At 36.1% G+C, this 24,531-nt stretch overlaps 1 protein-coding gene across 4 annotated transcripts in view; it reads right to left on the bottom strand.

Annotated features, from left to right (window-relative positions):
- The window catches only part of EHBP1 (EH domain binding protein 1), a 339,975-nt gene that overhangs the window by 71,523 nt on the left and 243,921 nt on the right, over positions 1-24,531 (bottom strand). For all 4 annotated transcript variants that reach the window (XM_061155211.1, XM_061155209.1, XM_061155210.1 and 1 more), the window contains exons 13-14: positions 22,874-23,776; positions 16,003-16,146 (exon numbers count right to left, since the gene is read on the bottom strand). In XM_061155211.1, the coding sequence (XP_061011194.1) occupies positions 16,003-16,146; positions 22,874-23,776 (1,047 nt within the window). The remainder of the gene's footprint in view (positions 1-16,002; positions 16,147-22,873; positions 23,777-24,531) is intronic.

Consider the following 24,531-nt stretch of genomic DNA (forward strand, 5'->3'; position numbering starts at 1 on the left):
CATTGATTTTAAAATGGTAACTTGTTCTTGGCTTGTTTATTTTTGTAAGCTTTACTACTCAATTTAAAATTATAATCTAAGGTTGTTATCGAAACTGAGTGGCAAAAAGAAACTGTATTTTCTCCCAGTTAGGAGATGGGGTACAGAGGGAGAAAGCTAGGAATGAGAAAAGCATAAAATCAGAATATCAATTTGTACTGACAAATCTTTTGGTATTAAATTCTAAAGACACGTAGAGTGCATAAAGAACTGATGGCTTGATTAGCTCTTGTGGTGCAATTGAAGGAGCTGTCTCACAGATTCTTCATTTGGAGGAACTCTTTGATCTTTGTTCAAGTCAATTCATGAACATCAACTGACAAGACTGCATGAAACACCCCGATGGTTAGGTCCAAACTCTAAGCAAACTATTTGGTTTCATTAAGGGCTTCCGAAAAGGTGACCAAGACAATCCTTTCAGGAGCCAACAGTAAAGTGACTCTTTAGATTCTAATGTGCACAATCTATCACTGAGGGTTAATACATATATAAGCAATCAGTCAATGGGAATACTTTTATCTATTTTGTGACAAAAAGGAAAGCAGCATTTCAATTTCACTTTCATTAAGGCACTGCAATTATTTTTTTTACAATATTGAAGCAGTACATCAACAATCTCAGAGGCAGGAAAGGGTAACGGTTTAAAAAAAATTTAAATCAAAATAGATACAAACATTTTAAACAGACAAATACACTTGCTAAGCATTTCAGAAAATAAAGTATGATATTAAGAAATTCATTAGAATGGCAAAAAAAAAAAATTCATTAGGTAGTTCTCTATAGTTAGTTTTTTAAATGAAGTTTAACCCCCTTTTGGGAAGGGAACTATTTCAAAGGGTTCATTTTTGCACCCACCCCTGTCAAAGAAGGTCAGAAACACTCAAGTATAAAGTCACTGCACTGCTGTGGCACAAATAGTTTCTTCGGCTAAAATCAAACAAAGACCAATTAAACTAATCATAACGTTCCAGTGAACACAAGGAAGCTCACCTGGTATTTCTGGACTACTTTCGTGAATTTTCAAATCTACTCAGTTCTTGGTATTATAATTACCTTGACCAAAATACTGTGAAATTACTGCTCTGATCTACTAATGGCTGCAAAAATCAAGTCGTTGTGGTTTCATGCCAAGGGGCCATAGCAAGGTGGCGCAATGATTTCTGACACAGAAGACAACTTCTAAAAACTCAAAAGGGAAAATTAACGGGATGTGGTTTACATTGCCAAAGACTGTTCATTAATTACCAATTTAATCACTGCTGGAGGCATGACATTACAAAAATCTGGCTGAAAGTTCTAATAGATTATGAAGACCACCTAAGAAGAGTGACCAAGAAATGTACAAAACAATTAATACTGTTTCACTGCTATCAAAGACACTCAGATTATTTTACATCAAGTGAAGCAAAGGAATTAGTAGCTTCACAGTGCCACCACTAGGAACTGTAAATACAATAGCACACAATTAGTAATGCACATGTGACTTTTCATTCAAGGCATATATCCTTGGGAAAGCCAGAACATGATAAGGAGAACAAAAGAAAATTGAAATGAATAAAGATTTAAACTCTACTCTTGTGCATGCTGAGCAATATCAGAACAGGCAATATAAAATACAGCTCTTAGTAATGGTGATACCATCCTGGGATGTTCAACACTGCGAACAGCCATATGGCAAACGTCTATGGCCATTAACAGTGGCATAAAAGGAGTGTTCCTGATGTTAAAATACCCAGCCCTAGCTTCTTGTATTCACGGCAGTCTCAAATAAATAAGACTTTTGAGACTAGAGGCTTGTGGCCACATAATAGAAAAGATGCTTGAGTTTTTTCCCCCAACAATGCTAGTATTTTGTGTGACTTTGAAGATATGCGAGCAAGGTAACAGTATGTTTTCTAAGAAGTCTAGTAGCCTTTGTCAGGATAGCAGACTTCATCTTAAATTTAGACATAATAAACTATTATTTAAATCGTAATGAATAAAAACCACCGCCCTGTATAGAGGCATTTATGCTGAATACAGAAGAATATCGGCATTCTCCTATAAAATGCAACTATAAAAAAGATTAGCTATATGTTTTAAGTGCCTTACTGGTCTAAAAGGGATTATGTACATTAATCTTCTGTCAATTGTGTTACAGTAAGAAATAAGAAATACATTTTCATCTTTGTGCCCTGGGTGTAGATATTCCAGCTTATACAGAGAATAAAAATCTGTAAATAAAACAAATTCTTACTTTCTACGTTATTAAAGGTTTTAGATTTCTTTTTATAAAAACTGATGTTCTTTTAAAATTATAAATGCATACCTACTTCTTCCTCATAATAGAATAATATGTGTAATTAGAGAAAATTAAAATTTTAGCTTGACCTTAAGTTTAAAGCTTGATTCCTAGAAGCTAGCCATTTAAATGTAACATAACCAATACTCATAAACATAGAAGCTTAATCTTATATATATTTTTATGAGGAGACATACTTGGGACACACATATAAACATGAAAACTATGAGGACAGTTTCTATCAGAGATTATCAAAATGGTATTTAGTGTTTTTTACCAGCTGGATAGTAACTGCTCCTTTATCTGGAAAAGATCTAGTGATCTTATCGAAATCTGCTATAATTATCAGCACAGCATACTACACCCATTTAAGTCAGTATTTTCCAATTATCATCAAAAGTATAAAGTTGATGTCCCACCCTTCATATCAACAAAATACCAGTTAAAGGTTCAGTTCACTAAGGAGGAGTTTGCATTCTTTTGGTTCTTTCCAAATAAGCCCTTAGGATTCACTATTAAGGACTAGTGAAAAAACAACAAAAAAAAGTTCCTGTATCTTTTTTTGATTACTGATCTTTATAGTTAATTAAGGACTGCCCAAACTGAAATTCCTTTCTCATATACACAGTTTTCTTTCAAAGAGCTAAATATTCCTGCAAACCTTTAAAGACAGATATCACAAACCTTTCAGAACTCCTAACTTGCAGTTTGATCCTGCTAAGTGAAGATGAGATTGAGAGCACGAGGAGAAGGGGATGACAGAGGACGAGATGGTTGGATGGCATCACTGCCTCAATGGACATGGGTTTGGGTGGACTCTGGGAGTTGGTGATGGACAGGGAGGCCTGGTGTGCTGCAGTTCATGGCGTTGCAAAGAGTCGGACACGATTGGGTGACTGAACTGAAGTGAAAATTGGCTTCTATGACTATTGTAATGGGTCACTCACTATGCTTGCATATTAAACATTAGGAAAAAAACTTCAAGTATGGATTATAATAATGTTGTGATTTCTTGCTGATATTTCTTTTAAAAAATATTCCAAGTACCTAACAACTGTCTGCAAACCACATTCTTACGTAACATAATTTATGACTGAAAAATGAACATATTTACAAATTCACGGACTGTTAAGTGATTAGACTAATTAAATTGAAGAATCAGTCCCAATTCTCCTTTTAGACTTTCTATTTATAAAGTAGATGTTATTCTCTCTTAAAACTTAAAGGTATAATTAAACCTATACAGCATCCTTTTTCTGTTAGGTTCACAGTGCTTCATATCCCAATAACACCTCCAACGAGTGTGGGTAGCAGGATTGTCATTCCTTATTCTTAGAGTGTACTGATTCTAAACTTTAGTACATCAAATGCAAACATCTCTTTCAGCTAATACAATTACATGAGTATTACTAAATGTCACGGTGGATTTATAAAACATTTTTTTAAGCAACTATATTCTAATGTAAAGTAATAAGCAAAAGAGTTTGAAATAGATTAGTTTCTTAAATTCTGTTTTTGTATTTCTTGAGAAAAAAGTGTTGGGAGAATTGAGTAATAAAGAAAAATAATAAAAAAGGAAATATTTTCTTGAAAAAAAGCTATTACATTTTTCTCAGAGTTTAAGTTTAAATATATAATCAAGGAAGCTCTTTTGGTTATATAACGGCTAGACTATTGCACCTGTCAAAACCTGAGTTAAACTTTGAAAAAAATTATTTTAAGTACATGTGAAAAATTATGCACAAAACAAATATCACACCTGAAATTTATATTAGTAAAATGTAACATACAAAAATCTTCATAGGGCAAAAGAAATAGAAAGCAAAGAAATATAAATCACAGAGCTCAGAGCAATGAAATCTGTCTCCTACAGAAAAACAATTTCAGGAAACACCTGAAACAGGTTAAACAAATGTTCAAAACACAGAGATACAAATGACTGATATAAACTACTACTTTCCCTAAAAAGACCTAAATGCATTATGTATTTGTAGCACATTCTCATTAAAACATGCAATGGTAGTCTTGACAAAAATTGAGAAAAATTATAAGGTTTACAGTATCTACATTTGTGAGTTCCCTTTTAAGAGAAATTATAGCTCAAATATTTCCCAAAGTAGAGTTTGTATATGAGGATCCATGTGGTAATATTACCAAGAGTTATCCTCAGTGTCTTAGGAGCTATTTCCTAGCCTGCCAACCTAAAGCTACTAATTTATATGAAGGAATGTTTGGCGAGAGTGATGTGATTCAAGGCAGAGGTGGGAGCTAACCTCTACTGAGTGAAGTGAAGTGAAAGTCGCTCAGTTGTGTCTGACTCTTTTTTGCAACCCCATGGACTGTATAGTCCATGGAATTCTCCAGGCCAGAATACTAGAGTGGGTAGCCTTTCCCTTCTCTAGGGGATCTTCCCAACCCAGGGATGGAACCCAGGTCTTCCACACTGCAGGTGGATTCTTTACTAGCTGAGCCACAGGGGAAACCCAATCTCTACTGAGAGGTCCCAGAATATGGGAAAAGTAGGTAGTGTCAGACTTTGCTGTGTCCATACCATAACAAGAAAGGAAGGTATCATAATGTAGGATTCAAGAATAGGAAGAAGTGAATGATACAGGGAACCCTGAGTCTCGCAGTGGCAAATGTCATATTTGTAACCAATTTGAGATAGGAGGACCTTTTAACTTTCTCTGACCAATGATAATCAGTTCTGCTCTAAAGACCTTCAGAGAGTCAATCTTTTCCCCTGTTTACCAAGAAACTCCTTATGGCAACCCCAATTTTTCATATTTAAGCTCATGTTTTTATTAGTTGACACTCAGAAGATATGATAGACTGTCACTATTCCCTCCCTTCATTTTTCATCAAACACACACTGACGGGGAATACACAGTTCTTGTACTTTAAATAACTCACAGTTGAGGGGAAGAAAGAGATAATTAGATAATAACATGAGATAAATGTGGCAGTAATGATATGTACAATACAATAGAAAAAGATACAGGAAGAAGAATTTCTTTGCTGCTAGGAGCTTTTGACAGAGGTACTCACAGAAGTGATTTTCTTAACAAGGGAAGAAAGGCATTTCAAGGAGAACAGCAAATGCTTGATACAGGAACGAAAGAGCATGATGCCACATCCTGTCTAAGCAACTTAGCAGAGCTAGACTGTAGAGTGAAAAATGGGAGAGAAGTGAGAAATGAGGCTAGAAAGGAAGGGGATAGGATTTGCAGGGACTTTATATGAGGCCATGTTGAATAGTCTGGAAGATTATTACTCTTGGGTAGGTAGGAGTTACTAGAAAGAATCTGAGCCTTCATACACTCAAATTAGTACTTAAACTACTTCCCAGTTTTTTATGTTTCATAAGCCTGTCTTTCCTTAAAAGTATATCTTTGCTTTCAATCCTTTAACACTTCTCTGAATCCTCTGTAAATTCTCTCTCTCAGTCCAGAACTAGATACAAACTAGATACCTCTAAAGGGGATAAGTTGTACTGAGTACACGGACATTGCCCCATACAATTATGTTTCTATTTAGGTACTCTAACATCAATTATTAAAATAGCTCTACTCATTCTTCCTGGTATTCATCAGTAGATCCTAGGTTAGTTGTATAGAAACAAGGTTTAGAAGGATGAAAGAAATTGCTGAAGAAGTCCTAAATTTGCAGTCTCTTAAGAGTAACTAACTTTTTCACACAACTCTTGAAGATTTAAGGTTAGTATCTCATTTATTCAAGACTTGGGGTCACTCCAGGGTACTACTAACTTTTTTTCTTTTTAATGCCCAGGAACTCTCAGTTAAACTAAGAACCCAAAAAGCAGTGGGTACCTGTAGGTATCAATATATATATATCTCCCTGCCAGCATCTAGACTCTTGGTACCAAAGTATACATTATAAAGGGCAAGATAATTTATAATGAATTTAAAAATAAGAGCATGGTAAATTAAGGCACAAATTAAAGAGCATAAGGAAGTGAAAATAGTAGCAATCAGTTCACTAAATTAGATGCCAGATTTTTCTATTTTTAGTTAGACCTGCTTTTTATTTACCAGAAGTCTTTTGATCTCTTCAGATTGAAAAGGATGCTGACACTAAAGTAGGGATGGCATCAGTCATGCTTCCCTTACCCATTCCACCATGGACACCAATTAATTTGAATGTCACACAGGAGGAAAAAAAAAAACAACTTGCCTCCATATCACAAATGGAAAAACAGATTTAGAAAGATTAAGTAATTTCTACTTTTAGTATCACTTAACTCAGTTGCTCCAGAGACGAAATTTGGTATTTTCCCTTTTAATTTTGTCAGCCAAGTTGGCCGTACTAGTTTTCCAAAATACGGACAGCACTGCTAAATAATTTCAATCGAGATGTATAAGAGCTATCAGAAATGATAAAGAAAGTGATTAAATTAAGAAAACTATCATGTCACTGGAAAAGATATCAACCTGATTATCAAGTTGCATACTAAATTGAAAATCTGAAAAGCAATTGCAAGGTCTAATTTCTTTTGTAAAATTGGAGTTACTTGATTTTTTTTTTTTATTATTATTATTTTTTTTTCCAGTGGGTTTTGTCATACATTGATATGAATCAGCCATGGATTTACATGTATTCCCAATCCCGATCCCCCCTCCCACCTTCCTCTCCACCCGATTCCTCTGGGTCTTCCCAGTGCACCAGGCCGGAGCACTTGTCTCATGCATCCCACCTGGGCTGGTGATCTGTTTCACCATAGATAGTATACATGCTGTTCTTTTGAAATATCCCACCCTCACATTCTCCCACAGAGTTCAAAAGTCTGTTCTGTATTTCTGTGTCTCTTTTTCTGTTTTGCATATAGGGTTATCGTTATCACCTTTCTAAATTCCATATATATGTGTTAGTATGCTGTAATGTTCTTTATCTTTCTGGCTTACTTCACTCTGTATAATGGGCTCCAGCTTCATCCATCTCATTAGGACTGGTTCAAATGAATTCTTTTTAATGGCTGAGTAATACTCCATGGTGTATATGTACCACAGCTTCCTTATCCATTCATCTGCTGATGGGCATCTAGGTTGCTTCCATGTCCTGTCTATTATAAACAGTGCTGCGATGAACACTGGGGTGCACGTGTCTCTTTCAGATCTGGTTTCCTCAGTGTGTATGCCCAGAAGTGGGATTGCTGGGTCATATGGCAGTTCTACTTCCAGTTTTTTAAGAAATCTCCACACTGTTTTCCATAGCGGCTATACTAGTTTGCATTCCCACCAACAGTGTTTTCTGACCACAGTGCAGTAAGATTAGATCTCAATTACAGGAAAAAAATTGTTAAAACTTCAAACATATGGAGGCTAAATAACACGCTTCTGAATAACCAACAAATCATAGAAGAAATCAAAAAAGAAATCAAAATATGTATAGAAATGAATGAAAATGAAAACACAACAACCCAAAACCTATGGGACACTGTAAAAGCAGTGCTAAGGGGAAGGTTCATAGCATTACAGGCCTACATCAAGAAACAAGAAAAAAACCAAATAAATAACCTAACTCTACACCTGAAGCAATTAGAGAAGGAAGAAATGAAGAACCCCAGGGTTAGCAGAAGGAAAGAAATCTTAAAAATCAGGGCAGAAATAAATGCAAAAGAAACTAAAGAGACCATAGCAAAAATCAACAAAGCTAAAAGCTGGTTCTTTGAAAAAATAAACAAAATTGACAAACCATTAGCAAGACTCATTAAGAAACAAAGAGAGAAAAACCAAATTAACAAAATTAGAAATGAAAATGGAGAGATCACAACAGACAACACTGAAATACAAAGGATCATAAGAGACTACTACCAGCAGCTCTATGCCAATAAAATGGACAACTTGGATGAAATGGACAAATTCTTAGAAAAGTATAACTTTCCAAAACTGAACCAGGAAGAAATAGAAGATCTTAACAGACCCATCACAAGCAAGGAAATCGAAACTGTCATCAAAAATCTTCCAGCAAACAAAAGCCCAGGACCAGATGGCTTCACAGCTGAATTCTACCAAAAATTTAGAGAAGAGCTAACACCTATCTTACTCAAACTCTTCCAGAAAATTGCAGAAGAAGGTAAGCTTCCAAACTCATTCTATGAGGCCACCATCACCCTAATTCCAAAACCAGACAAAGATGCCACAAAAAAAGAAAACTACAGGTCAATATCACTGATGAACATAGATGCAAAAATCCTTAACAAAATCCTAGCAAACAGAATCCAACAACATATTAAAAAAATCATACACCATGACCAAGTGGGCTTTATCCCAGGAATGCAAGGATTCTTTAATATCCGCGAATCAATCAATGTAATACACCACATTAACAAATTGAAAGATAAAAACCATATGATTATCTCAATAGATGCAGAGAAAGCCTTTGACAAAATTCAACACTCATTTATGATTAAAACTTTCCAAAAAGCAGGAATAGAAGGAACATACCTCAACATAATAAAAGCTATATATGACAAACCCACAGCAAGCATCACCCTCAATGGTGAAAAATTGAAGGCATTTCCCCTGAAATCAGGAACAAGACAAGGGTGCCCACTCTCACCACTACTATTCAACATAGTGTTGGAAGTTCTGGCCACAGCAATCAGAGCAGAAAAAGAAGTGAAAGGAATCCAGATAGGAAAAGAAGAAGTAAAACTCTCACTGTTTGCAGATGACATGATCCTCTACATAGAAAACCCTAAAGACTCTACCAGAAAATTACTAGAGCTAATCAATGAATATAGTAAAGTTGCAGGATATAAAATTAACACACAGAAATCCCTTGCATTCCTATATACTAACAATGAAAAAACAGAAAGAGAAATTAAGGAAACAATACCATTCACCATTGCAACAAAAAGAATAGAATACTTAGGAGTATATCTACCTAAAGAAACAAAGGACCTATACATAGAAAACTATAAAACACTGATGAAAGAAATCAAAGAGGACACAAACAGATGGAGAAACATACTTGATGTTTTACATTTTCTTTCTTAAATAATTTCAATATTTGCTATAAGGCCCACAGAGTAACAAATGTCAAAACTAGAGCAATAGTTCCATGATGTACTATTGAGTTCATGGAACTCATGTTCTTCACAACACATCAATATAGGGTTTGACTTATTTGAAAAACAAGCAATAGTACGATGTGCAAGAAAGTTTTAAAAATGAGCTTAAGGGCTTCCCTGATGGTCCAGTGGTTAAGACTTCGCCTTCCAAAGCAGGGGGTGTGAGTTTGATCCCTGGTCAGCAAATTAAGATCCCAAATGCCTCACAGACAAAAAATCAAAATATAAAACAGAAGCAATATTGTAACAAATTCAATAAAGACTTTTAAAATGACCTATACACACACATACACCAAGACCTTTAAGAAAAGAATAGTATTTTTTTTTTAAATAAAATAAGCTTAAAATATAACCAAGAAGAGGCTACAACAAAATTTCCCATGCCACATGCTCATCTTACAATGTGACTTTTACAGTCCTCCCAGAAGGTCTACCTCTCTGCTACTTAGACCTGGGTGTGGCTTTGTATCTCCTAAGGCTAACAGTATGGCAAAGGGACTTTTAAACCTAGAACATGAGAAGGGAATGGCTATCCTCTCCAATATTCTTGCTTGGAAAATTCCATGGACACAGGAGCCTGGCAGGTTACAGTCCATGGGGTCGCAAAGAGTCGGACATGGCTGAATGACTAACACTTTCACTTTCATAAGCATGCGTAAGAGAGTCCACCTATTCTCTTAGGACACTTGCTGTTAGACTCAGCCACCATGCTGTGAGAAAGCCCAAATGAGCCCAAGTAGAGAGACCATGTGGAGAGGCCAAGTACCGTTTCTGGCTGAAAACTAGCCCCTGAAATCATGCAATAGAAATAAACCATTCCCTCAGTGTCCCATCCTAATGCCTAACTTATAGAATCTATGAGCATAAAAAAATGGTTATTTTATGCCAATAAGGTTTCTCCAATGTTTTATAATGCAGCAAAAGATAACCTGAAAGAGGAAGGGGAGGGAAAGTATCCTTGGGACTGTTTGAAACACAGTTTTATAAGCAAAAGAGGGTAAAATTTTGGTTAAGTGGGAAAAAGTACAATAAAGTGACCAAATGTCTTCTCAGTATAAACAGAATTGGTAGTACTGAATTCACTATTTACTTCACACTAGGCACAAACAAATATCATCAACTATAAAAGTGAACAGTTCTTTCTACATCTCTCTTGTTAAAACACCCACCCCCACACACTCTTGAGAGATACTGAAACACAACACTAATTTAAACGGAACAGCTTTATGGTCAAGTACATTTAGATATGCTAAGAAAGCAATCTAATAAAAATACCCTTTTTGGATACCCCAAATTTCCCTAATTTAAAATATTTATCTAAACATGTCATTTTTAAAACAGAAAAAAATAAAGGGAAAAATTCTATAAGCCATTTGTTACATTATCTCTTAGGGATAAATATTATTAATATTTTGATCACTTTCCTTCCTGAATTTTTCAATGCACAGATAAAAACACAGTCTTTCAAAATGGGCTTTATATGCCATACGCTATTTTAGATCTTTCTTTCTTTGCACAAAATGACACTGTGAACTTGTTCTACGTCCTTTCAATATTCTTTCAGAACATTATTAAATAATTTCCAACGGCTACATAATGATTTTCAGTGGCTACATACATATAAAGTATATATATGTGTTGTAATTTATTTGATCATTCTTCCATTTTGAGCGATTGCCATTTTGTAACTTTCACTATTGTAAATAACATGTGATGAAAACTTGCGTATTAATCTCTGTTAGTGGGATTACTGAGTAAAATAGAAGGAGCATTTCCTGAAGAAGTCAATTGGCTTTTCAGAAGGGTGTGGCAAGTTACATGCTACCAGGAGTATTAAGAGTATCTTGACTTGATGAGACATCACTACCATACCATGTTTCTTAAAATCCAAGTTACAGGGCATCCCTGGTGGCTCAGTGGTAAAGAGTCCGCCTGCCAGTGCAGGAGACACAGGTTTGATAACTGATCTGGGAAGATCCCGCATGCCACGGAGCCACTAAGCTGGTGAGCCACAACTCACGGGCTTGCAGCCCGTGCTCTAGAGTCTAGGAGCTGCAACTGCTGAAGACCTCTCACCCTAGAGCTGGTGCTCCACAACAAAAGAAGCCACCCCAATTAGAAGCCCATGCATTGCAATGAAGAGTAGTCCCCTTCGCCCACAGCTAAAGAAAAACCCTCACAGCAAGGAAGACCCAACACAGTCAAAAATAAATAAATAAATTGGTAAATAAGATAAAAAAATCCAAGTTACAGATTTTACAGGTAGAGTAAGATATTACAGACATAGAAAAAGCAATATTTCAGTAATTAACTTCTGATGTTGAATTCATACTAACATAATTTAGCTAAAAGTTTGTTCTACTTGGGATATTTTAAGTGTAAGCAAAATTACTAGTGCCTTAAAAAGAAGAGATGAACAATAAAATATTTGTTGAAAGTTTAAAGTAATAAATGAATAAACTGAATGAAAGACTAAACAGCTTTAAAAGTCAGGACACTCGAATTTTAAGCCGTTTGCTACTGTTTGCAACCCTAGGTAATTTTAAACCCCCTTTCCTAACTCATTTTTCTCTACAATGGTTACAACAATAATATCCATTCCTACTTCACAAGGATTTCAGAAAATAAACAAGAAAGAAATAAAACATAATGCTTTAAAAACATAATCTCTAAAGTCAAACTGTCTAGGTTCCATTCTTGGCTCTGTCACTTATTTAGCTGTGTAACCATGGGCAACTGAATTTGTTTGTGCGTCAGTTTTCTCAACTATCAAACAGAGATTATATTTAACACATATAATTGTTGTGGAGATTATGAGAAAATCTATGTGAAAGCACTTTGAATCCTGCTTGACACACAGTAAGTGCTCAGTAAACATTAGATGACAATTATTAATATATGTAAAATTTATACATAGGTAAAATAATAGCTTTTTAAAATCTACTTGGCAAACCAATCATTTAAATCTCAAGTATTCTAAATTTAAAATCAACATACTTCAAAATACAGGGCTATAAATTTTCCATAATTTTTACAACCTGAAACAACTATGAAACAATGTTTATCACAAATATAATAACAACAAAATAACTTTCTTTTTGAAGAGAATATTCTTTCTTTGGCTCTTCACTTAACGGGATCCTTCTCACCCATCAAGTCTTACTTCAAATGTCCCCTCTTCAAGTCACTCCTACCTACTCAAATTATCCTCTAATATGTCTACTAAATCAGTCATTTTCACACTCTGTAGTTAATTTATTTATTCATCATTCTCTGTCTCTTCTCACCAAAATGCAAATTCCATGAGGGAAGAATCTTTGTCTTTTGGCCACACCTTGTGGCATGTAGGGTCTTAAGTTCCCTGACCAGGGATTGAACTTGCAACTCCTGCAGTGGAAGTGTGGCGTCTTAACCACTGGACTACCAGGGAAGACCTGAAGCTTAGTCTTTTCTATTGCCACACTCAGTTCCAACTCAATAAATATCTTACTGAACCAACAAATTGATATAACTGAAAGAATTGATATAAAAGCTACAAAATTTCTTCCTTAGAAAGAAACAAACAAATTGATATAACAAATTGATATAACTGAAAGAACTGGTATAAAAGCTACAAAATTTCTTCCTTAGAAAGAATGGCCATCTAAGTTAGTGTTTCTCAAACATTTTTATCATGACCCACAATTAAAAATACATCTGGTACCAAGATCAAGTAAGCACACATACCCACGTAACTAAAATCACACAAAAATACTATGATGTGTGATAAATTTTGGTATTTTCCCATTTCATTTAAATATTCTATTCTTTTTCATTGAAAATAAAACTGGCCCACTATATTGATTTTATATCACATTACTGTGTAAAGACTCAAAGTCTGTATATTGTATAGCATAGAAATATAGCCAGTATTTCACAATAATTTTAAATGCAGCATAATCTATAAAATATTGAATTACTATGTTGTATATCTGAAGCTAATATAATATTGTAAATCAACTATACTTCACTTAAAGAAAAAAATAACAATAAAGAAAGTAAAAAAGAAGAAAAGTATGAAAAATGGTGGTCAAGCTCAGAGGTTATTAAGCTGGTATCTGAAAGGAGTTAACAAAAGCAACACAATGGAGCAAAGATCATCTTTTCAACAAATGGTGCTAGATCAACTGGATATGCACATGCAAAAAAATAAATCTAGACACAGACCTTACGCCTTTCACAAGAATTAACTCAAAATGGATCACAGACCTAAATGTAAAACATAATTCTATAAAACTCCTGGAAGATAACATAAAACCTAAATGACCTTGAGTATGGTGATGCCTTTTTAGATATAACACCAAAGGTGTGATTCATGATAAAGATAATGGATAAACTGGATTTCATTAAAATTTATAATTTCTACTCTGTGAAAGACAATGTAGAAAGAATCAGAAGACAATCCACAGGCTTGGATAAAATATTTGCAAAGATATATCTGATAAAAGACTGTTATCCAAAAGAAACAAAGAACTCTTGAAACTCAACAGTAAGAAAACTAATAACTTGACTAAAAAATGAATCAATGACCTTAGCAGACATCTCTCCAAAGATTTCCATATGGCATATAAGCACATGAAAAGGTGCTCCATATTATGTATTCTCAGCAAAATGCAAATCAAAGCAATGAGATACCGCTACACACCTATTAGAATGACCAAAATCTGGAACACTGACAAGTACCCAAAGTAAAACACAAGAATTCTCATTTAATTGCTGGTGGGAAAGAAAAATGGTATAGCTACTTTGGAAGACAGTTTGGTGTCTTTTTATTTTTTGTCTTTGTTACTTATAAAAGTAAACACACTCTTGCCATAAGATCCAGCAAATGTGCTCCTTGAAATGTACCCAAGAGAGTTGAGAACTTGAGGTCATATAAAAACCTGCTTTGTAGATAATTGCTGCTGCTGCTAAGTCACGTCAGTCGTGTCCGACTCTGTGCGACCCCATAGACGACAGCCCACAAGGCTCCCGTCCCTGGGATTCTCCAGGCAAGAATACTGAAGTGGGTTGTCATTTCCTTCTCCAGTGCGTGAAAGTGAAGTCGCTCAGTTGTGTCTGACTCTCAGCAACCCCACGGGCTGTAGTTTACCAGGCTCCTTCGTCCATGGGATTTCCCAGGCAAGAGTACTGGAGTGGGGTGCCATTGCCTTCTCCGTTTGTAGATGATTAAAGGAGCTTTATTCCTGATTACAACCAAGATGTCTAGCAGTAAGTGAATGGAAAAATAAACTGTGGTACATCCAGACAGTGGAGTATTATTTAGCATTAAAAAGAAATGAGCTATCAAATCATAAAAACACATGGAGGAACCTTAAATGCATCTTACTAAGTGAAAAGAAGCCATATCAGAAAAGGTAATATACTATGGTTCCAACTACCAACATTCTGTAAAAGGCAAAATTGTGAAGACAATAAAATTATCAGGTTCCCAGAGGTTGAGGATGGGGAGAGAGATGAATAGGTGAAATGCAAAGGATTCCTAGGACAGTGAAAATTCTCTGTATGATATTATAAAGATGGACAGATGTTATTATGCATTTGTCTAAACTCACAGACTGTATAACAGTAAAAGTGAACCTAATGTAAGCTACAGACTTTGAGTAATAATGATGTGTCAATGTAGATTTATCAGTTTTAACAAATATACCACCCTGGCAGGGAGTGTTATTAAGAAGGAAGGCTTTTCATGTATGGGTACAGAGAGTATAGGGGAAAACTCTATACCTTCCTCTCAATTCTGCTGTGAACTTAAAACTTCTCTAAAAAAAAAATCTTAATTAAAAAAAAAGGAAAATGCAGTTTTATGTATATGTAAAATTGGGGGTAGGGCAGGGTTATCATAAGTTTCAGATTCATGAAGAGGTTCATGTCTCCCTAAATCTAAGGCTTTTATTACTATATATTCATTATTATCTGTGAGGCACTACATAAAAATATGTATAAAAATATGGCTTAACACAGGGATGGTAGTCTATGATAAGAAAGAGGATTGACTCTGGAGTCTGATTAAGTCTCAGGATCAAATCATGAATTCATCATACACTGACTACAACCTTACACAAATTATCTTACCTGTCAGCCTCAGTTTTCTTACCTCAAAGAGTTTGAATAGCTACTTAAGTGGTTAAGTAAAATAGAAATTATGCAAAATATCCACTATAGTGCCTGGAATATATGCTAAGTATTTCAATAAATGGTAGGCATCATTATTATACTCTAATATTTTCAACAAAATTAACTTCCATGGACAAAACACCATCTTAAACAAAGTACACCTAAATTATAAAATTAAATTAACATAAAACAGATTATTCATATATATGTGGAAATCATAATCTTACTTTTTCTCATAGCTAATACTGCTGTGCAGAAATAATTACAACCTGCTCCTGCAAGTATGAATTTATCAGTTCAATAAAAGTAACAAGTACCCATAGTATATACAGTCTGTGGAAAAAGAATTTATTAGAAATATAAATAAGTTACTCTTATTTACACCCCCATGATTACAATGAACAATGTATTATTTTTAAACAATGTTCCTCACATCACTTAGCTGCCTGTTGCAGAGTGGTGTGGCTGCGTTGGTATGCTGCTTGTTCCCTGCCTTTAAAGCTGCATCTCTTCTTGCTTGCTCAAGCAGAACTCTTGCTCTTTCTTTGAGTTCTTCTTGCCTGGATAACATTCGATGCTTAAAAACAAAGATACAGAATTAGAAGCCAAAACAAACAAAACCCCTCAAACTCATGTAATCCACTTTTGTAAACTAATCAATGGTTATACAATCCATCAAAATAATACAGGTCAGGAATAAGATTGTATCAATAGTTTTGTGAGATTACCTGTAGAAAATACTAATGCTGATCAGAAACTGTATTTTTACTGGCTAAAACCCGGTTAATTAAAATTACATTTTTATTAGAACATAGTCTCACAAGGTATAAGGTCCATACACATATGCATTGTTAATCACAGTATGCCTTTCATGGATCACAGCCTGGTTGTGGTGAAGGGTCTTGCCTAACTCAGTGAAGCTTTGAGCCATGCCACGCAGGGCCACCCAAGATGAATGGGTCATAGTGAAGAGTTCTGACAAAACATGATCCAGTGGAGAAGGAAATTGCAACTCATTCTAGTATTCTTACCTGAAGAACCCCATGGACAGTATGAAAAGGCAAAAAAATATGATGCTGGAAGATGAGCCCCCAGGTGGGAAGGTGTTCAATATAATAAAAGCAGAGGGAAATTACCAATAGCTCCAGGAAGAATGAAGCAGCTGGACCAAAGAGGGAAAAACACTCAGCTGTGGATGTGTCTGGTGGTGAAAGTAAAGTCTGATGCTATAAAGAACAATACTGCATAAGAATCTGGAATAGTAGGTCCATGAATCAAGGTAAATTGGAATGGGACATGGTCAAACAGGAGATGGCCAAACAAGAGATGGCAAGAGTGAACACGGACATCTTAAGAATCAGTGAAAAAAATGGATGGGAATGGAAAAATTAAATTCAGATGATCATTATATTTACTACTGTGGGCAAGAACACTAGAAAAAGTAGGATAGGCCTCACAGTCAACAAGAGAGTCTGAAATGAAGGACTTGGTTGCAACGTCAAAATGAGAGAATGATCTTGGGTCATTTCCAAGGCAAATCGTTCAACATCATAGTAATCCAAATCTACCCAACCACTGATGCCGAAGAAACTGAAGTTGAATCATTCTATGCAGACCTATAAGACCTTCTAGGACTAACATACAGAAAAAGAGGTCCTTTTCATCTTATGGGATTGGAATGCAAAAGCAGAAAATCAGGAGATATCTGGAATAACAGGCAAGCTTGGCCTTGGAGTAGAAAATGAAGCAGGGCAAAGGCTAATAGAATTTTGTCAAGAGAACACAGTGGTCATAGCAAACATCATTTTCCAACAGCCCAAGAGACAACTCCACACACGGACATCACCAGAGGGTCAACAATGAAATCAGACTGATCATGTTCTTTGCCACTGAAGATGAAGAAGCTCTACACAGTCAGTAAAAACAAGACCTGGAGCTGACTGTGGCTCAAACTGTGAGCTCCTTATTGCAAAATTCAGGCTTAAATGGAAGAAGGTAGGGAAAATAACTAGGCCATTCAGGTAAGACCTAAATCAAATCTCTTATGATTATCCAGTGGAGGTGATGAATAGATTCAAGGGATTAGATTTGGTAGACAAGGTGCCTGAAGAACTATGGATGGAGGTTCATAACACTGCACAGGAGGCAGTGACCACGACCATTCCAAAAAAAAAAAAGAAAAGAAATGCATGAAGGCAAAGTGGTTCTCTGGGGAGGCTTTAAAAATAGCTGGAAATAAGTGAAGTGAAAGGCAAGTAAGAAAGGGAAAGATATACCCATCTAAATGCAGTGTTCCAGAGAACAGTAAGGAGAGATAAGAAGGCTTTCTTCAATGAACAATGCAAAGAAATAGAGGAAAACAACAGAATATGAAAGACTAGCGATCTCCTTAAGAAAAGGGTAGAGATACCAAGGGAACATTTCATGCAAGGATGGGCATGGTACAGGACGGAAATGGTAAAGATCTAACAGAAACAGAAGAGATTAAGAAGTGGCAGGAATACACATAAGAACTATACAAAAAAGGTCTTAGTGACCTGGATAACCACAATGGTGTGGTCATTCTCCCAGAGCAGAACATCCTGGAGTGTGAAGTCAAGTGGGCCTTACGAAGCGTTACTATGAACAAAGCTAGTAAAGGTGACAGAATTCTAGCTGAGTTATTTCAAATCCTAAAAGATGAAGTTGTTGAACTGCTTCAGTCAATAAGCCAGCAAATTTGGAAAACTCAGCAATGGCCACAGAACTGGAAAAGGTCAGTTTTCATTCTAGTCCCAAAGAAAGGCAATGCCAAAGAACATTCAAATTACTGTACAATAGCACTCATTTCACATGCTAGCAAGGTTATAGTCAAAATCCTTAAGACAGGCGTCAGCAGTACGTGAAAGGAGAACTTCCAGATGTTCTGGTTTTCAAAGAGGCAGATGAACCAGAGATCAAACTAACAATTGTTGGATCATGGAGAAAGCAAGGGAGTTCCAAAAAAACATCTAATTCTGCTTCACTGACTATGCTAAAGCCTTTGACTGTGTGGATCACAACAAACTGTGCAAAATTCTTAAGAGGTGGGAGTACCAGACCACCTTATCTGTTTCCTGAGAAATCTGTATGTGGGTCAAGAAGCAACAGTTAGAACTGGATATGGAAAAACTGGTTTCAAGTTGGGAAAGGAGTATGACAAGTCTGTATATTGCCACCCTACTTATTTAACTTCTATGAAGAGTATGTCATGTGAAATGCTGAGTTGGATTAATCACAAGCTAGAATCAAGATTGCTGGGAGAAACGGTAAAGCATAGATACGCAGTGAAGAGGAACTAAAGAGTCTCTTGATGAGGGTGAAAGAGGAGAGTGAAAAAGCTGGCTTAATACTCAACATTCATAAAACTAAGATCATGACATCCGGTCCCATCACTTCATGGCAAATAGAAGGGGAAAAAGTGGAAGAAGTGACAGATTTTATTTTCTTGGGCTCCAGAATCACTGCAGATGGTGACTGCAGCCATGAAATTAAAACATGCTTGCTCCTTGGAAGGAATGCTATGACCAACCTAAACAGCATATTAAAAAGCAGAGACAGCACTTTGCTGACAAAAGTTCATATAGTCAAAGCTATGGTTTTTCTAGTAGCCATGTATGGAAATGAAAGTTGGATCATAAAGAAGGCTGAGTGCTGAAGAATTGATGCTTTTGAATTCTGGTGCTGGAAAAGACTCTCTGAGAGTCCCATGGACTGCAAGGAGATCAAACCAGTCAATCCCAAAGGAAATCAACCCTAAATATTCTTTGGAAGAACTGTTGCTAAAGCTGAAGCTCCAAAACTTTGGCCACCTGATGTGAAAAGCTGACTCATTGGAGAAGACCCTGATGCTGGGAAAGATTGAAAGCAAAAGGTGAAGGGAGTGGCAGAGGATGCTGCTGAGGCTGCTAAGTCGCTTCAGTTGTGTCCGACTCTGTGCAACCCCATAGACGGCAGCCCACCAGGCTCCACCGTCCCTGGGATTCTCCAGGCAAGAACACTGGAGTGGGTTGCCATTTCCTTCTCCAATGCATGAAAGTGAAAAGTGAAAGTGAAGTCGCTCAGTCATGTCCGACTCTTTGCGACCCCATGGACTGCAGCCTACCAGGCTCCTCTGTCCATAGGATTTTCCAGGCAAGAATACTGGAGTGGGTTGCCATTGCCTTCTCCGGCAAAGGATGAGATGGTTAGATAGCATCACTGATTCAATGGACATGGACTTGAGCAAATTCTGGGAGACTGTGGAGGACAGTGGAACCTGGTATGCTGCAATCCATGGGGTCACAAAGAGTAGGACATGACTTAGCAACTGAACAACAAATCACAGTATAATCTGGAAAAGACAGTTTTTAAAGTTCCCAGTTTTATTTTTATACTTGTATATAATTGATAACAAGATGTCTTTCAAATTAGGGTACTGACAAATTTTAAATACCTATGCCAGCAGTTTTGTTTTCTTTTTCTATTTATTTTTTAACTGGCACATACTTGCTTTACAATGTTATGCAGCAGTTCTTTAAATTCCTGACAATGAAATATTTATAGAAAATGCAGAGCTATCACATTTTTTAAAATTTACTTTTTTATTGAAAGATCATTGATTTACAGAATTTTTTTGTTTTTGGTCAAACCTCAACATGAATCATCTATAGGTATTCATATATCCCCGCCCTTTTTGAAACTCCCTGCCATCTCCCTCCCCATCCCAGCCTTCTAGGTTGCTACAAAGCCCCTGTTTGAGCTTCCTGAGCTATACAGCAAATTTCTGTTGGCTATCTATTTTACATATGGTAATGTAAGTTTCCATGTTACTCTTTCCATACATCTCAACCTCTCCTCCCCTCTCCCCATGTCCATTAAGTCTATTCTCTATGTCTGTTTCTCCATTGTTGCCCTGTAAATAAATTCTTCAGAATCATTTTTCTAGATTCCGTATATGTGCCTTAGAATATGATATTTATCTTTTTCTTTCTGACTCACTTCACTCTGTATAAGAAGTTCTAGGTTCAGCCACCTCATCAGAATTGACTCAAATGTGTTCCTTTTTATGGCTGAGCAATATTTCATTGTGCATATGTACCACAACTTCTTTACCCATTCATCCGTCGATGGGCATCTAGGTTGCTTCCATGTTCTAGCTATTGTAAATAGTGCTGCAATGAACACTGGGATACATGTGTCTTTTTCAACCCTGGTTTCCTCAGGATATATGCCTAGGAGTGGGATTGCTGGGTCATATGGAGGTTTTATTCCTAGTTTATTAAGGAATCTCCATACCGTCTTCCATAGTGGTTGTATCAATTTACATTCCCACCAACAATGCAAGAGTGTTCCCTTTTCTCCACACCATCTCCAGCATTTATTGTTTGTAGACTTTTTCATGATGGCCATTCTGACCAGTGTGAGATGATATCTCATTGTGCTTTTGATTTGCATTTCTCTAATAATGAGAGATGTTGAGCATCTTTTCATGTGTTTGTTAGCCATCTGTATGTCTTCTTTGGAGAAATATCTGTTTAGGTCTTCCCCCCCCCCCCCCCCTTTTTGATTGGATTGTTTGTTTCCCTGGTATTGAGTTGTGTGACCTGCTTGTAATTGTGGAAATTAATCCTTTGTCACTTGTTTCATTTGCTATTAGTTTCTCCCATTCTGAGGACTGTCTTTTCACCTTGCTTATAGTTTCCTTTGCTGTGCAAAAGCTTTTAAGTTAAGTCAGGTCCCATTTGTTTACTTTTGTTTTTATTTCCATTACTCTAGGAGGTGGGTCATAGAGGATCTCACTTTGATTTACGTCATCAAGTGTTCTGCCTATGTTTTCCTCTAAGAGTTTTATCGTTTCTGGTCTTACACTTAGGTCTTTAATCCATTTTGAGTTTATCTTTGAGTATGGTGTTAGGAAGTGTTTTAATTTCATTCTTTTACATGTAGCTGTCCAGTTTTTCCAGCACCATTTGTCTTTTCTCCATTGTATATTCTTCACTCCTTTGTCAAAAATAAGGTACCCATAGGTGCATGGATTTATTTCTGGGCTTTCTATCTTGTTCCATTGGTCACTGAAATTGAAGCTGTGATCAAAAATCTCCCAAAAATAGGACCAGATGGCTTCACAGGAGAATTCTATCAAACATTTAGAGAAGAGCTAATGCCTATCCTTCTAAAACTCTTTCAAAACATTGCAGAAGAAGGAATACTTCCAAATTCATTCTGTGAGGCCACCATCACCCTTATACCAAAACCAGACAAAGACAACACAAAAAAAGAAAACTACAGGCCAATATCACTGATGAACATTGATGCAAAAATCCTCAACAAAATTTTAGCAAACATAATTCAGCAATACATCAAAAAGCTCATACACCATGATCAAGTTGGGTTTATTCCAGGAATGCAAGGATTCTTCAATATATGCAAATCAATCAATGTGATACATCATATTAACAAATTGAAAGATAAAAACCATATGATCATCTCAATCGATGCAGAAAAAGCCTTTGACAAAATTCAGCACCCGTTTATGATTAAAACTCTCCAAAAAATAGGTGTAGACGGAACCTACCTCAACATAGTGAAGCCATATATGATAAGCCTACAGCAAACATTATTTTCAACAGTGAGAAACTGAAAGCATTCCCCCTAAGATCAGGAACAAGACAAGGGCGCCCACTTTCGCCACTATTATTCAACAGAGTTATGGAAGTCCTAGCAGTAAAGTCCTTACAGTAAATACTGTAAGGTTCAATCTGTGCCATGTCCCCCTCATGGGGAGAAATTTGTATGTTCCGGGGGTTTTAACTGGAAGTAATTATGGGACTGAAAATGCCAACTGCAATGCAACTAAAATATTTGAAGAAAATGCTATAGATGGGAAATATTTTAATTTGGCATTATACATCTCAAGAATGACATTCTTACTAAATGGAATACTGAAATAAGACTTATTCTGTAACATATTGTTTTTATAGGTTAATAACATTTTGATTTGAAAAGCTGACATTCTGTATTCTTAAATCTTGAAATTGGGATTTATTTATAGGCTTAAAATATAAAGCGAAAAGCAGGTCTATTTCAGTTTTTTCCACAACGGGAAATTATACTTCATCCTTAGTTATTTGTAAAGTGTTCTATGAGTACAAAAAATCCCATGGACAGAGGAGCCTGGTAAGCTATAATCCATGGGGTCTCAAGAGTTGGACATGACTTAGTGACAAAACCACTACATGAACACAAAGAGAAACAAAAAAAGAATAGCTATTTACTACATTTATGTATTCATCATTCTCACTTACCTGGACTGTTTTTGCAGAATGATCTGCATGATTTAAGGTGGGTCTATCAGCATCTGAATCAGACTCTGTCTGCCTCAGGGAAGTACGTTTTTTCTTTGCAAGGTCTGCATCTCTATTGTACAGGTATCCAAGTTTAGAAGTGGGAGATAAACTTGGTTTTTTGACAGGTGATTCAGGATCTGATCTGCATTCTAAGGGTCTGGAATTATCTAATTTTTCTTGCTCCAAAGTACCACTGATGTCTAGATTCTGAAGCTTTTGTTCATCTGACTCCTCGCAAATAAAGGGTGGAGACACATCTTTCTTCTTATCACTGACGTATAAGTCACTTAATTCTAAAGTCTCTGTTTTCAATAGTCTCTTCTTGCCCAACGAAACTTGTGCGTGGTTTGAATCTGTATTGTAACATATTCCAGGGTCATCGGATCCTGAAGTCCTTCCCGAGCTCTGCTGGGACTTCTGGGGTTCTGTGTCACTTTTAGTCCTGCGACAGTGTGGAGAAGCTGTGTTTGGACTAAGGTGATCATCAGGAGTCTGATGTTCACTTTCTGACTCTCCAACTCCACTATCATTTACAAATACAGACTCATCCTGGGATGTGAAGTCAACCACTCCACTGGGAGGCTGCTGCAGTGGAGGCTCCCGTTTCAGGTCACTAAGCTCTGCATAGAATTTTTCCTGGTCAACAGAACTATTTGTGTCCGTTTCATAGTTTCCAACCTTATACGTGCTTTTACTGCTGTTTTCTTCTATTTGAACAACATTTAGCTCTTGGCCACTGAAATGTGCCCTTATTTGATAGAGATAGGTCATAACAGTCAGTTTGTCAGGAATTGCTAATAAAACCATATCAGAAGGTTCCAGTAGTCGCGAAATTCCAATGCTGGCAAACCCATCATATGCCTTCAGAGGAAAGAAAAACAGAAGATATATTGAAGAGTTAAGACAATTTATACATTTTAACTTTTTAGAACAAACTTTAAACACCACCACTAGCCTACACATTTTAAAAACAGCAGAAACAGCAAAATAATAGATGCTAACTAGACTTATTGTGGTGAGCATTTCACAGTGTATATAAATATCAAATTATTATGTGGTACACTTGAAATTGATGTAATGTTATATGGTGATGATACCTCAAAAAAAGCTTAAAGAGAACAAGCAAAAATGAGAGTTAAAAATTAAAAATAAAACCTTAAAATTGATTTTTGTGATAAAAAACTAAAGTACAAGGAAATAATAAATCATCTGGAGCTTTATTCCTAGCAACCTCTTTTCAGTGATCATGTAATTGCAGTGATTTGTGACGATAAAGTACGGGTTGATATTCCAAAAGAACTAACTCTCAGATTGCCTGGTATAAAATACAAATAACTGCTATTTAAGTCTAGAAACATAGAAACATTTTTTAAATGCCCAATTAAGATTTATTTTCATGATGAGAAGAGTGACTGCATTTTCACTCTATCCATTTTGGAAAGAATGAAATGTTTTGAGTAGGACAACCTAGTTTAGAATGTGAAGCTGCATTGTATTACTTTTGTTAGCCTTTAAATGACTGTGGCACATCAGGTTTTTCTAGTTTTGAAGAATCAAAGCTGTTTCTCAATTTACAATTAATTATTACTATGCTGAACTAACTCCTGAAAACAACA

Source organism: Dama dama, chromosome 11 (genome assembly GCF_033118175.1).
Source record: "Dama dama isolate Ldn47 chromosome 11, ASM3311817v1, whole genome shotgun sequence".
NCBI lineage: Eukaryota > Metazoa > Chordata > Mammalia > Artiodactyla > Cervidae > Dama > Dama dama.